This window comes from Panthera tigris, chromosome E1 (assembly GCF_018350195.1).
Source record: "Panthera tigris isolate Pti1 chromosome E1, P.tigris_Pti1_mat1.1, whole genome shotgun sequence".
Classification (NCBI taxonomy): domain Eukaryota; kingdom Metazoa; phylum Chordata; class Mammalia; order Carnivora; family Felidae; genus Panthera; species Panthera tigris.
The window spans coordinates 23786235-23798960 of record NC_056673.1 but is presented as its reverse complement, the minus strand read 5'-3'; the positions used below and the strand labels follow the sequence as shown (position 1 = coordinate 23798960).

Genomic DNA, 12726 nt, shown 5'->3' with positions numbered 1-12726 from the left:
AAAAAAAAAAACATGCAAAAGAGCACATACAAGCCAGTGGTCTTTGAGAAATGGGGCACAGGAGTAATTGGATGATATGGAAATTAACCAAGTTGGCCTACTGCAGTTCAAGAAGCTTTGCCCATTAATCACACAAACGAATGTTGAACTCTGATGCTCCACGCTACACCTCATCCTAGGGTGTCATCTGTTGCTGTCCTGATGTTCGTTATTGCCTTTAGTTGGAGCTGTACAGTTTCTTGACATAGGGTACTATATCACATCCTTTTTCAGCAAAATCTTGAAACTTAAGGAGTATAAAAATGCTGGCGAGTATATCCTTTTGTTTAAAGGCTATCTTATCTTTAGGACTGACTTGTGAAGGGGACTGAGGAGCCCTCCACAAGTTCTGCTTTGGTCGGCCAATGGATGCATTAGGGTTTTCAGTCAAGCTCACTGGGCTCTGGTTTGCTAATAATGAAATGAGTCAAACGAACTAATCCACCTGTTGAAAAATCTCCAATACCAATAACAGCCATTCAGAAGGAATTCTAAGAAAAGTATATGCAAAGTAAATAGGTGACAGGTATTAAGGAAGGCACTTGTTGTAATGAGCACTGTGTGTTGTATGTAAGTGATGAATCACTAAATTCTACATCTGAAACTAATATTACACTATATGTTAACTGGAATTTAAATAAAAATTAAAAAAAAAAAAGAGAAAAGTATATGCATCCCAAAAGAATATAGTGTTAAAATTCATTAAAAGTAATTCTGTGGCAGGAAGACCTATCTTTCAAAATTAGCCTCAATATTTTTCTAAGAGGGGCTCAACTTTGGTTCTGAGGATCATTTTAGACAGACTCGTAATCAAACATGCTCACTCAGAGGATAAAAGAAAAGTGCATAGTAATTTTAAATAAAACTATCTTAATCACATATTTCATAACATGTCTTTTTCTATACTTGAAATTCCTATCTTGTTGGGCCTAAAAAGATTCAAAATTGGGGCTTGGGGAAGCTGTTGATGAAAAACAAGATAAGCGCAAATTATGAATGTTTATATGTAATCAGTGGTGTGTGATACTTTTCTGCTGAGGATCTCAAAGCACTTATTACAAACACTTTCCCATCTTCAGGGATAGATTGATGGCAAGGACCATTAGTCTCTTTTTATAACCTGAACAATCAGTGCACAGACCACGGTCCTGTTTTTCAGATCTGCCTCCTTCAGGTCTATTTCAAAGCTCACCTTCAGCATACTACAATACAAATATGCCTCTTTTCCAACACATATCTAAAAGATTGACATGGACTCAATTTCCACACCCAGCATGAAAAGGTAAACTGATATCAAAAGAATGAAATAAAAGCACAGTAAAATACATCCAAATTAGCCTCACATTCATGGAGCTATTCTGAGATTAAATTGAGTAAAGCAATATACAAAAGTCTAATGTTAAATCAGAAACATATTTGGCTTCTATATGCATGAGCTCAAGTCCATAAACATACACAAACTCTCTCTAGTCAGAGTTTCAAAGCATAATAGCTTCCACTAGAATCTGAGTCCAGGATAACACAAGGAATTCCTTTGAGAGAATAGAAAATGTCAACCAAGCAAATTCAGACAGAGGGTTATGGTGGTTTTTCTAAAATAAGAGGTCCTTTGGGCTAAGAGGGTTAGCCTAAGAATTGTCAAAATGGATCTACTAATTAATTTCTTCTAATACTTCAGGCTTCTATAAGCTTACCAACTTCCTTTCCTTACCAATCCCCAATTTTTGTTTGTTTTTATATTCAAATTAGAGATTTCAAAGGATTATAGCAACATATAAGTGAGGAGGAGTGTCAAAATGAGAAGATTTGTTTAAGCTAGTCAGTAGATGCAAGGATATTTGATATATCGCTCTCCATAATTTTTTCTAAGTTTGAAGTATTTTATATTAAAAAATTACAGACACTTACACCTTGGTGAAACCAGACATCAACACACTGCCAACAATTAAATGTTGGCAAGGCTGAGCAGTTCTAGGACTGAATTCCTAATTCCCACCATCCCTACCCTTTCACCTCAAGAACATAAAAGATACCAGTCATGATGGCAACCAGTCTTTAAACTTTAATTTCCACTATTTTTTTCCTCCTCAATCATCCTCTTCCTAAACAGACGTTTCTTGTAAAAAATGTGTAGGGCAAGGATGTGATAAGGTTCAACAGATCTCCGCCCAAAGAGTTAAAAATGCAATTGCATACTGGAGGAACACCAGGCAAAGCCTACCACACCAACTGAAGAAAAACGAGGAAGGATACCACTGGATCTGTCTCACCAAACGGGCAATTCAGAGGCTTGTCTGAATGCCAAGCTGCTGAGAAGGAAAAACCCTGACACCTAGTGCCCATCTGGAGAAATGAAGCCTTGGAGCGACTGCAATTCTTAAAAAGAGTGGTAGTGAGTGTGCATGTGAAGGCAGTCATCAAATTGCATTCCATTTGGAATATGCTTATCTCCCAGAAAAATTTTAAGGAAAAAATTTAATACCACACAAGAATTCCAGTCTTTAGTTGCTGATCCTTTGTGGAATACACACCCTGTACCTGATTATTATAGCTGCTTCTAAAGAGAATCTTCCTCTTATCTCAGTTTTCCATTATGACAGGAGAGATGTGGGGAAGGGTTTTGCATGGTTAAAAATCCCACGTGCTGACAGAGAGAGGAAAACAGGGTCCTACTTTCTGTCCACACTAAAAGTGCTATGAAATTTGCTTGCCTATCATATCTTTCATCGCTGCCCAGTTTAGACATTCATGATTTATTTCACGGAGTTAAAGGAAATATGATAAAAGAATGCTAATAACATGTCAGAACAAGTAAGAATGTAGTCTCAAGAAGGATACGGTTTTCTTTGTCCTATACCAAGCAAAGTTAAGCTGTTCTCTGTCAAGTCCGTTACCGCCCTTGGCTTGATCTTAGCCTGAGCCTTTTAATAACAGGATTTAGCGTGAAAAGTAGCTGCAGTGGATTGTGAACTGTTACTCAAAATGTTCCCACCTGCAATTACAGCTTCCACCAAATGATCAAAACAGGTTAGCAAACTGGCAGGAAAATGAAAACAATTCCTCCAAAATTGAGAAGCAGTAAAAGTAGAACTGTGAGTTGGCTGCACTTCCTCTGATTCCAGGCTTAGCAGCACACCATTCATCTAGCTGTGTATTTACATACACTGCCCATCACTGTAGCTTCATAGCAGCTAGAATTGAAATAAGTTTAGTCTATGTTGCAATCACATTTTCCACAATTTTCATCTTTACTCAAAACTATTAAAAAAATCCTAGACAACTCATCTTTGGAACTATTTGCAAGTAACATAGTTCACAGATTTGGTCTACATCTCTTTTAATCCTACTCTAAATTCATACTAAATGCAATGCCATTCAAATCTGACAATGAGAAAAATGTGTTCTCCTACACTTCCATCATGAATAAGGTGGCATTCCTTCAGTTACATCTTTCTTGATGGAGAAGGGACAACTAGGAAAATACAAAGGAGAAAGTGGCTAACACCACATCAGAAAATCTCTTTCTCCTGCTTTTAACGTGGGGACAGTGTTCAAAATGCAGGTCACATCTCTGCTGAAACAGCCAATATTCTTTCTCAAATGGCAAACAAGTTACCTAAAACTAAATGGAACTGAATTGTTCCAAGTCCTGGTCCCATCACCATTTTACCTATTTACTGTCCTGGAAAAAAAACAGGGAAGAAAGCCTGGCCACCCATATAGCCGATGCTCTGGTAAGTACAGGTTTTCTGCCTTTGACTATGGGGAAAAGGGGAAAAGCATCTCGATTCATGGGGAAACTCTGCAGGAATCTCTTGTTTTACCTTTATTCCTTATATCCATGTGCTAGCTTTTAAACCCAGAAACTCCAATCCTTCAAGGTAATGCAGTATCACCCACAATGATGACCTGGTAGAGCCGTCACCTTTGGAGAACACCACATTATGATGATTTAATGTCTATGTAGCATCAATACATTTACATCAAGCCTTGGCTTTCAGAACATTAACAGGTCAATTTTTTATTCCTTTTTTAATAAAACGATTTCTCAAGGCTCTGTTCAGATGCCCATTCTCTTTGGGACAGGACAGATTTGCTCCAAATCTCATCAGCATGAGCTCTTCTCGTTCCCTTCACATCACTCTTGGGGTAATGCATAGAGTGCCAGGCTCATGACAAACTTGTCTCTTTTGCCAAAGAAAATTAAACTGCGATAGCTGAAAGTCAACTTGCTCTGATAAAACTGGGCTCAGCATGAGGAAATACATCCCACTGATGCCTCGTCATCTCTTAGGCACAGCTGTCCCGCAGAATTCTGACTGCTGAAACTCCATCTTCAGATTGGTCGGTTTCTCAGTGAACGCACACCATTGTATGCTCAAGCTATTGGTAACAGAGTTTGATACTTATACCCCAATCCCATTCCTGTTGTGCAATACCCTATAGTCTCGCTACAGCCATGGACTGACTTCACCAACCATCCCAGGCATTAGTCACTAACTGCTCACAAAAGAACATTGGTCTCACTTCTCCTGAGCTCAAAGACTCAGAAACAGCAAGCTAACAACTCAGCCTCAATCCCGGTCAATCATTTGAAGAAAAGGAAAAGAGAACAAAGAAAATAGGCAACCCTTTAAGGAGGATAAAAGGTAGAACAAGAAAGTGAGAACTGACAAAAACAGAAATAAAAAATTTAAATACAATTAGATTTCTCAATTTCAAGGTTATTAAAGCACTGAGCAAAGGGAAACATATGGTCCCCATCCCGACTCTACTGCTTGTAACTACAGTACTGTGTGGCTGTTTAAGACATCCCTTTTCCACCCAGGTTTGGTGAGTCTTAAAGGGGTTAAAAAAAACCTTTAATTTTTTTATGTGTGTGTGTGTGTGTGTGTGTGTGTGTGTGTGTGTGTGTGTGTGGTCTTTGGGTACAGAGTCCCGTATAATAAGACTATTTGTATTCATACTGGCAGAGTAAACACTACATGTTCATGCCCAGGCAGCTCTGTGCTTGTAATTTCAGCAAGAACAGAGCTCTGTCCCTCTGGGACTTCACTATTCCCCCAGTCTCCATTCGCTCAAACACAGAATGAGAGCAGAGAGAAAGCAGGAGAGAAAGATCATGGCAAGAGGTTTCACACAGCAGTGCAGCTAGCTTTCATGTGGCCCAAAATCTCATTTTTTGTTTTAATTACATTAGTTAAAACCATTTTTCTCTCAGCCCCATGTTCACAAGGGTGCCTTCCATTCCTAAAGACTACACTGTTGAATGAAACAGAATTTAGGTCTAGCACAATGAAGCTTTTCTTTGCTGTTGAGGGGCTCACTATGTAGATGTCACACTGTGGCACAAGCCTCTGCTTCAACCTGGTGTGTTAACGAGTACATATCTATTCTTGTGAAAATTCTATGCATCTTCTCTTCCTCGCCTCTTGCCTTTGCTATTTGTTGAGGCATTAGATTAGAAGAACTGTAAGTCTGATACTCTCCATCTGGTCCAATGCCTGCATCCATCTTAATACCAATTCATCTACTTTTGGCATCCACTGGTGTACTTGCTGAAACAGCATACACCTTATATATACAGTAACATTTTTTGAAAAAGATACACAAAATGGAAAATACCATGTATTATCTCCAAAGGTCTACCTAGCCTGTTTATGGAGAACACTTGGGTAAAGATTACTCTTTCTAAAGAATGAGATTTATCTAGGGATTCTATCTAAGGTTGAAATAAAAACTGTCTCTTTTTAAGTTTATTATTGTTTTGGTTGTAATTGTACATTAGAAGCATAGTTAAAATCAGGAAGAGGAGGAGATAGGTTATTATGACTTTATATCATTATTAACAGTGCACCATACGAGAGAGGATTCCAATGCCAGAAAATGAATTCTTAGATAACTATCAGAAATGTGCCTTCTGCTACATTCTTTTATGTTTAAACCCCTGGTTCTGATTGAGCCCCTTTAAGAATATATTTACCATGATCATAACAGTACTAGATTAAATTACCTGAGCACAGAAAATATACCAAAAAAGGTGTACTAGTATGTAAGTATCCAAATAAGAAAGAACATCAAGCAAAACAATACTTTAAATGTTTTTATTATAGAAAAATCTCAGGGGCGCCTGGGTGGCTCAGTCGGTTAAGTATCCTACTTTGGCTCAGGTCATGATCTCATGGTTTGTGAGTTCCAGCCCCACATCAGGATCTCTGCTGTCAGCACGGAACCCACTTTGGATCCTCAGTCTCCCCATCTGTCTGCCCTTCCCCACCTGCATATTCGTGTGCATGTGCTCTCTCTTCTCAAAAATAAACATTAAAAAAAATCTCAAAATTTCAGGTATATACAAAAATAGAGAAAATAGTCTATTCCTATGTATATATCATTTAGGTTTCATTAACAACTCATGGCCAGTTTGTTTTCCCTATACTCCCACACTCACCCCTCTATTACTCTGAAGCAAATCCTAGACATTGGATCATTTCATCTGTAACTATTTTAGCAGTTATGTGTAACAGAAAACATAACTGTTTTTTAGAAAGCAAAACTTTAATACCATTTAAAAAAGCACATCATTATCACACATAAAAAATTAATAATTCCTTGATATCCAGTCAATGTTTTCTCTCTAAAGAACTCTACCAACAAGACTACTATGTGCCTATGCAGCGTCTAAATTAATGCTACTTAATGACCACCCCCATGGAAAGTTGCCACTAGTGGGCACAGATATAAGAAAAGGGGGAAGGGGAATCAATGACTTGCCTCATTTCCTCCTGGAAGCCTGTTCATGTGGACCAGCTGACCCTGATCATCCAACACAAGCTCAGTATATGTCAGCATGTCAGAAGGCAGGGGGGGTGATGGAAGGAATGCTTGAGTGGACATAGACTCCCAGAGTTTGATCAGAGACTAGTGGAGGAGAGAAGTTTGACTGATCAGTGACAATCAGCATTTTAACATACACAAAAATAAATATTAAGTTTCAGTCAATCTGATTTTACTCTTTCCTTTCCAAGTGTTCTGCTGAGCATCAAAGCATCAGACCAAATTCTGCAGCTCTCATTCTCAGTTAAAATAGATTTGTAATTATTTTTCACATGTTTTTTACATATCAAAATCAGGCACTTTTCCAACAAAGTCAAATTACTGAGTGATTCTGAATCAGCACAAGAGCATTAACAAATGCAATAGACCTAACAAACAGACCTAACAATACCTAGGGAAATTAAAATAAAAAACTAAATAAGTAACATTAATCCCTCTTTTTTAAAAAAGGAAGAAAAATCCCAGAAGAATAGAAAAATAACCAGGAAAAGTGATATGACACTCAGCTAATACCAAAAAAAATCTAAGGCGGCAAGAATAAAGTTTCTACTAGAGGCTCAGGAAAAGCATCCTTTCCTAATGTCTTTTCAGATCTATAGGCCCATATGCAGGAATTAGCTCATCAGGGATGTATGACTATTTGTAAATGTGCGGGATCAATTCTGGTCAAATTTGAGAATACAGACACACCTATCCATTTTAAAACCATTTTGATTTCCATTTCCAACTTCATATGACCAGAACAAATGCCTCATGAAGAGGGAACTAGCTGTTTCTTTGGTTGTCTCAAAACAACATTTAAAGGCAATATGATATATTCATATCTACATGTTCCAATCACAGTGTTTATGTCTATTCTACAGGAAAAATTATACAGAGTGTCATTTCTATTTATAGTTCTGGCATTGGGGAACAGAACCAACACAACTTGTAGGGGAACAATGTTGGCAATACGAAATGAAGATACCTATGTTTCCAGAGAGAGAACCTGTAAACAAATGACTACTTACAGGAAATCTCTTGTATTTACAGGTAGACTATTTACCAAGGCCACATATATTACTTTATTAAAATTCAAATGTGGTAATACTAGTAGTATTGACTAGAAGACTTGGAAAAATCCTGTATTCATAGATTTTTTTTTTTGTTTTTTTAAGGACAAATTCAGTATTCTTTTGATACTCTATCTGTTGCATTTTCTGCTGTGGATGTACTTTTCTTGCCTTCTATTGATGGAAGAAAAATCTGCAGCATAGAGAGGATTCACCATACAGATCAAAGGAATTTATTTTCAAATAAAGGATGAGAATCATAATGTATTTTCTCACATTAGTTTTTATTCAGCTATAATAAATCTTCCATGAAAGAATTGATACTTTAAACTGTGTATCATGAACTCTATATCCATTTGTATATATTATCAGTATTGATCCTCATCATATTAACCTATCAGCTAATGGCCTGGGTTATCTTGGAAAATAGGAAAAAGAGAAGTAGAGTTTCAAGCCTTTTTTTTAATACCCATAATTTGATTATAGCTTAGGAAATATATACCTGAACATAACTCCTCACACAGGGCATTGTAAACTACCATCACAGGTATGCTATCTCAGTTTACTTTCTTCCCAATAGAAGCTTCTATCCTCACCATTCCTCCTATTAATTCATAAAGAACTGTCCAATATTGGAGTTGGCAGTCACCAAATCCCGAATGAGACAGAAATGAGAGTAGTGTCAAGATACTTCTTGCCCTTTGGGAATGACCCATTCCAGGCTAAGCTGCATCCAATGGAAATTCAGGAAAACCCTGCCTCTTTAGAACATATCAGAACCCCCCCAGTTAGCCACCTTTACCTGCCGAAACATCTCTGGGATATCATATATGTATGTTGTCCCCAAGGATTGTGCCTGGAATCTCTTTGATTGAAGTAGGTCTTTGGTGACATATGGAGTGTTGATTAACATTCCATGCAATGGTCCCTGTTTGTCTCCATATGCCTGAAACATGATCTACAGGAGAAAGAGAATGACAAGGGGGAGTTAAGAGACAGAGAAGAAAATCAGCTGCCTAGAGGGGCTTTTTTCATAAATGTTATTTCTGGACACACATTTTTGGTGGGTTGAGTAGCTAAGACATGCCTTTACACATTGGGTAGTGTTCTCAATTCTCTACAGATTAACCAACTCTAAAAAATGGTATGTAACCAATGATACTCCATGGGTTGCTCTCACTTTTGGATTAGTTGAAATCAACAAGAAAGCACAGCGTAAATTTCACATCTCAGAGACAGACTGACAATGCTTGCCTTCTAAAATGACTTAAATTCCATATACTCAGAAATGAAGTATGTCAACTAATGAGTCTAAGCAGTCCGCACATTTAAGTTGAGGAACAGCTACGTGCTGAAGAGAATTCTGCTCTTTCCCTAACAGAAGTCAGGCCAAGGCTCTACCCTATTATCTGTGCTTCAGTCTATGATTAGAAGGTGCTTCATAAGTGTTCATAGCCACACAAAGGTTTCAAAGATTTTTGCCAGAATAGGATTTCATTCATCCATCCATCCAGCTAGTCAGTTCTGGTTAGCTCATTAGACATAGCCCATAGTAAAATAAATGTGTTATTATATATATATTAATATAATACAGATATGCATTTATATATATCCTCCAGTATACTACATCTACAACTACCGAATAGCTCCTGCAATACCTATATTGTCACATAATGAAAACACACCATTTTTTAATCATTTCAACTCAAATATAGCTAGAAGAGTACTTCATACTTCACATATTTAGATAGTTTTATTTGCTTATGAATATTTATAAGGGATGCCATTACTTCAATTCAGTTAATATTTATTGAGTGCCCAGAGGTTGTATAACACTAAACTAGGCACTTTATGCATGAATACTTAAATATAGACTCCAAACACAGTGAATACAAATGGAGCCTGGGAAATAAGGGTATGTGGGCATATATACATATCTATTCTGGTCTAAAATGTATAACCTTAAATCTACCATTAAGAAATAGATTTGTGAACCTGATATATAGGCCTAACAACATAATTAAGTACTTTCCCAAACCCTGGATACCATTTAGCTAAATGAATCCGTAGCTGCCTAGCTCAGAGGAACAAATATGTTCTGCTGACTGGCAGGTCAGGTCCTATACCGGGCACAAATTGTCTTGGGCTGCTTAAACCCCAAGGAATGGAGCTTCCAGTCCTATTCTATATGACTAATGGTGAAAGTCACTGGGTGGGAGGTAGAATTAGCAATGTCTTAGGTAGAAACAGTAATGTTTTAAGAGATTCAAAGTGTTAAGTATGGTCAAGGTATTAGAATGAAAAAACTGGACTCCTGAGAGAAGATAAACCAAATCAAAATAAGAAAAAGGAGTAAAGGCAGCAGATTCTGGGAGCTACATTCCTGTCTATTAGGAAAGACAAGAGCTGTGGGTACAAGAGTTTGAGACTCACTTTTGCCAAGGTAGAATGAAGTCAGGCTGGTCAGTGGTTGAGCAACATAACCATGTGGACTGAGAAGGGGGCTGGAGAAAGCCCTCTAGGTACTCTCGCTGCTGGTGGGACTTGAAAATGGTAGGACTACTTTGGTGAATAGTTTGGCAGTTTTTTTATAAAATTAAAAATACACTTCCTGTGACCCAGTAATTACATTCTCATATATTCATCCAAGAAAAATGAAAACATATTCTACATAAAGACTTGTATATGAATGTTCATATAGCAGCTTTATTCATATAGCTCAAACTGGAAAATTAAGCTTCAAATGTCCATCAATAGGTGAATGAATATAAACATTTTGTTACATTCATAAAATGGAATACCACTCAGCAATGAAGAGGAACATACCCAGAGTCTATGTCTATGTCTATGCAGCATGGATGAATCTCAAAAATACTATGCTGAGCAAAAGAAGCCACATAAACACTGTACATAATGTCTAATTTCATTTATATGAAATTCTAGGACAGGCAAAACTCGTCTATAATAGAAAGCAGGCCACTGGGTGCCTAGAACTGTGACTCTACCTTTGACTGCAAAAGAGAATAAGAGAACTCTTACGGGTTTTAAGATGTTCTCTATCATGACTGTGATGGGAGTCACACAGGTTTATATGATTTGAGAATGAACTGAAGTATACACATAAAATAAGTACATGTTATTATATGTAAATTGTATCTCAATAAAGGTAACTTAAAAAATATATATTTCTCCCTTATACTACACATTGGGAATCAAGTGACTCATGCAACGGATTACCCAAATCTCTTCTCCCCGCTGTGATGGCTGGCATCAGTGTTCAATTACAGCTAACACCACAAAGACTTTACAAAGAAAATGAAACAAAAGGAAGCTCAAACTAGTCAACCCTGCTCCTTGTCAGAAAGAATAAACGATGTGCTGAACAAGAGGTTGATGGTAATGGATAGCACTGAATGATCAGCTACCTCCATTAATTTCATTTTCTACTATAATGGACATAGTAGTTAAAAATTGGTAAAGTGTATGTCTTACAAGTTTATGAAAATATGCATATATTTTATATATCATACACCTTTCATCAGTGGCCATCAGAAAGGCTTCTCTTGGAAAACAATTTCTGATCCCATAGTCTGCTCCCTTAGAACCTTGTACTTCATCTTTTGATAACACAAATCATAATCATATTACAGACAAACTAATTATCTGTCTTCTTCCACCCTGATGTAAATTTCTTAAGAATAGAGATCACTTTGAATCCATAGTGCCTGACGCACTATATAGGTGGTCAGTAAATGTTACATCAATTAATGAATGAATGATACACAGTGTTCTATATTATTTTGAATTCACATAATGACTCACTAGAACAAAGAAAGGAAAAAAAAATAAATTGGCAGTAAGTATCAGGTAGGCATTAGGAGCACCAGAGCAGACTTGAAGACTGTTCCTTTTGCTGGTTCCCTCCTCCGGCCAGGGGCTCTTGGGTTCATTCACATTCCACAGTGGCTGTTGAACTCCCTCAACTGAACAGCCTGAAGGAGACCTCTTCCTTTAGGGCTTCCTAAATAGGTAGGACCTATGGTAATAGGGGCTGTCCCTCAGGCAAAAGGTAGCTCATTCATTCTTTCAGATACTTATTGAGTACTTATTTTGTGCCAGGCATAGTACTAAATCATGATTGAAGGCATCTGAGCCTTTCATGCCCTTGTGTCACCACTAGCCAGAATGAAGGAAATCTAAGAGCTTTCTAATAAAAGAAAGGAAAAATAAAATAGTTTTGAAGAACAAACATATTTATCAAAAACATTAAAATCTCAAGTGGCCATCTTATTTTTCACAAGAATAGACTGCCTTGAAGCCATTGTAGAAGTTAATTAAAAATATCCCTGCCCATGGAAAGCTCTGACTGAAAATGTCTTTAAGGCTGTCTTGAAAAACATCAAGTGCGGCAAAAATTATTGAATACTCTTTCTCTTGCTCACCCCTTGCACTCTTGTGTGCTCTCTCTCTCTCTCTGTTTTAACTGTTCACTTCTCACTGGATAGATTCCTCTGGCCATCTAACTGGGAATCAAAGCACAAAATGAAAGGTCACTCTGACAACTATCCAAACTCAGATTTTTAAAATTCATCTTCAAAATACTGGCAAAAATGTCTTTTCTTGCCTCTGTTCCTGGATTTAAAAGGACATAGATAAAAACAAGAGACATATAATCTCTTCCTGGCACCAACTGCATAGAAGAAACTGAAACCCTTGTGTACACGTACTGAAGCAAGGTCATCCTTTAAACAGAAGAAATTCACTTTCCAAGTTCTGGCCAAAAAGCTAAAATAACATCTCA

General features: G+C 37.3%; 1 protein-coding gene across 8 annotated transcripts in view; it reads right to left on the bottom strand.

The window, feature by feature from the left end:
- Positions 1-12726, bottom strand: part of ACACA (acetyl-CoA carboxylase alpha) — a 277071-nt gene that overhangs the window by 88403 nt on the left and 175942 nt on the right. For all 8 annotated transcript variants that reach the window (XM_007096020.3, XM_042967666.1, XM_042967664.1 and 5 more), the window contains 2 exons: positions 8728-8883; positions 6811-6957 (listed from right to left, as the gene is read on the bottom strand). In XM_007096020.3, coding sequence (XP_007096082.1) covers positions 6811-6957; positions 8728-8883 — 303 coding nt within the window. The remainder of the gene's footprint in view (positions 1-6810; positions 6958-8727; positions 8884-12726) is intronic.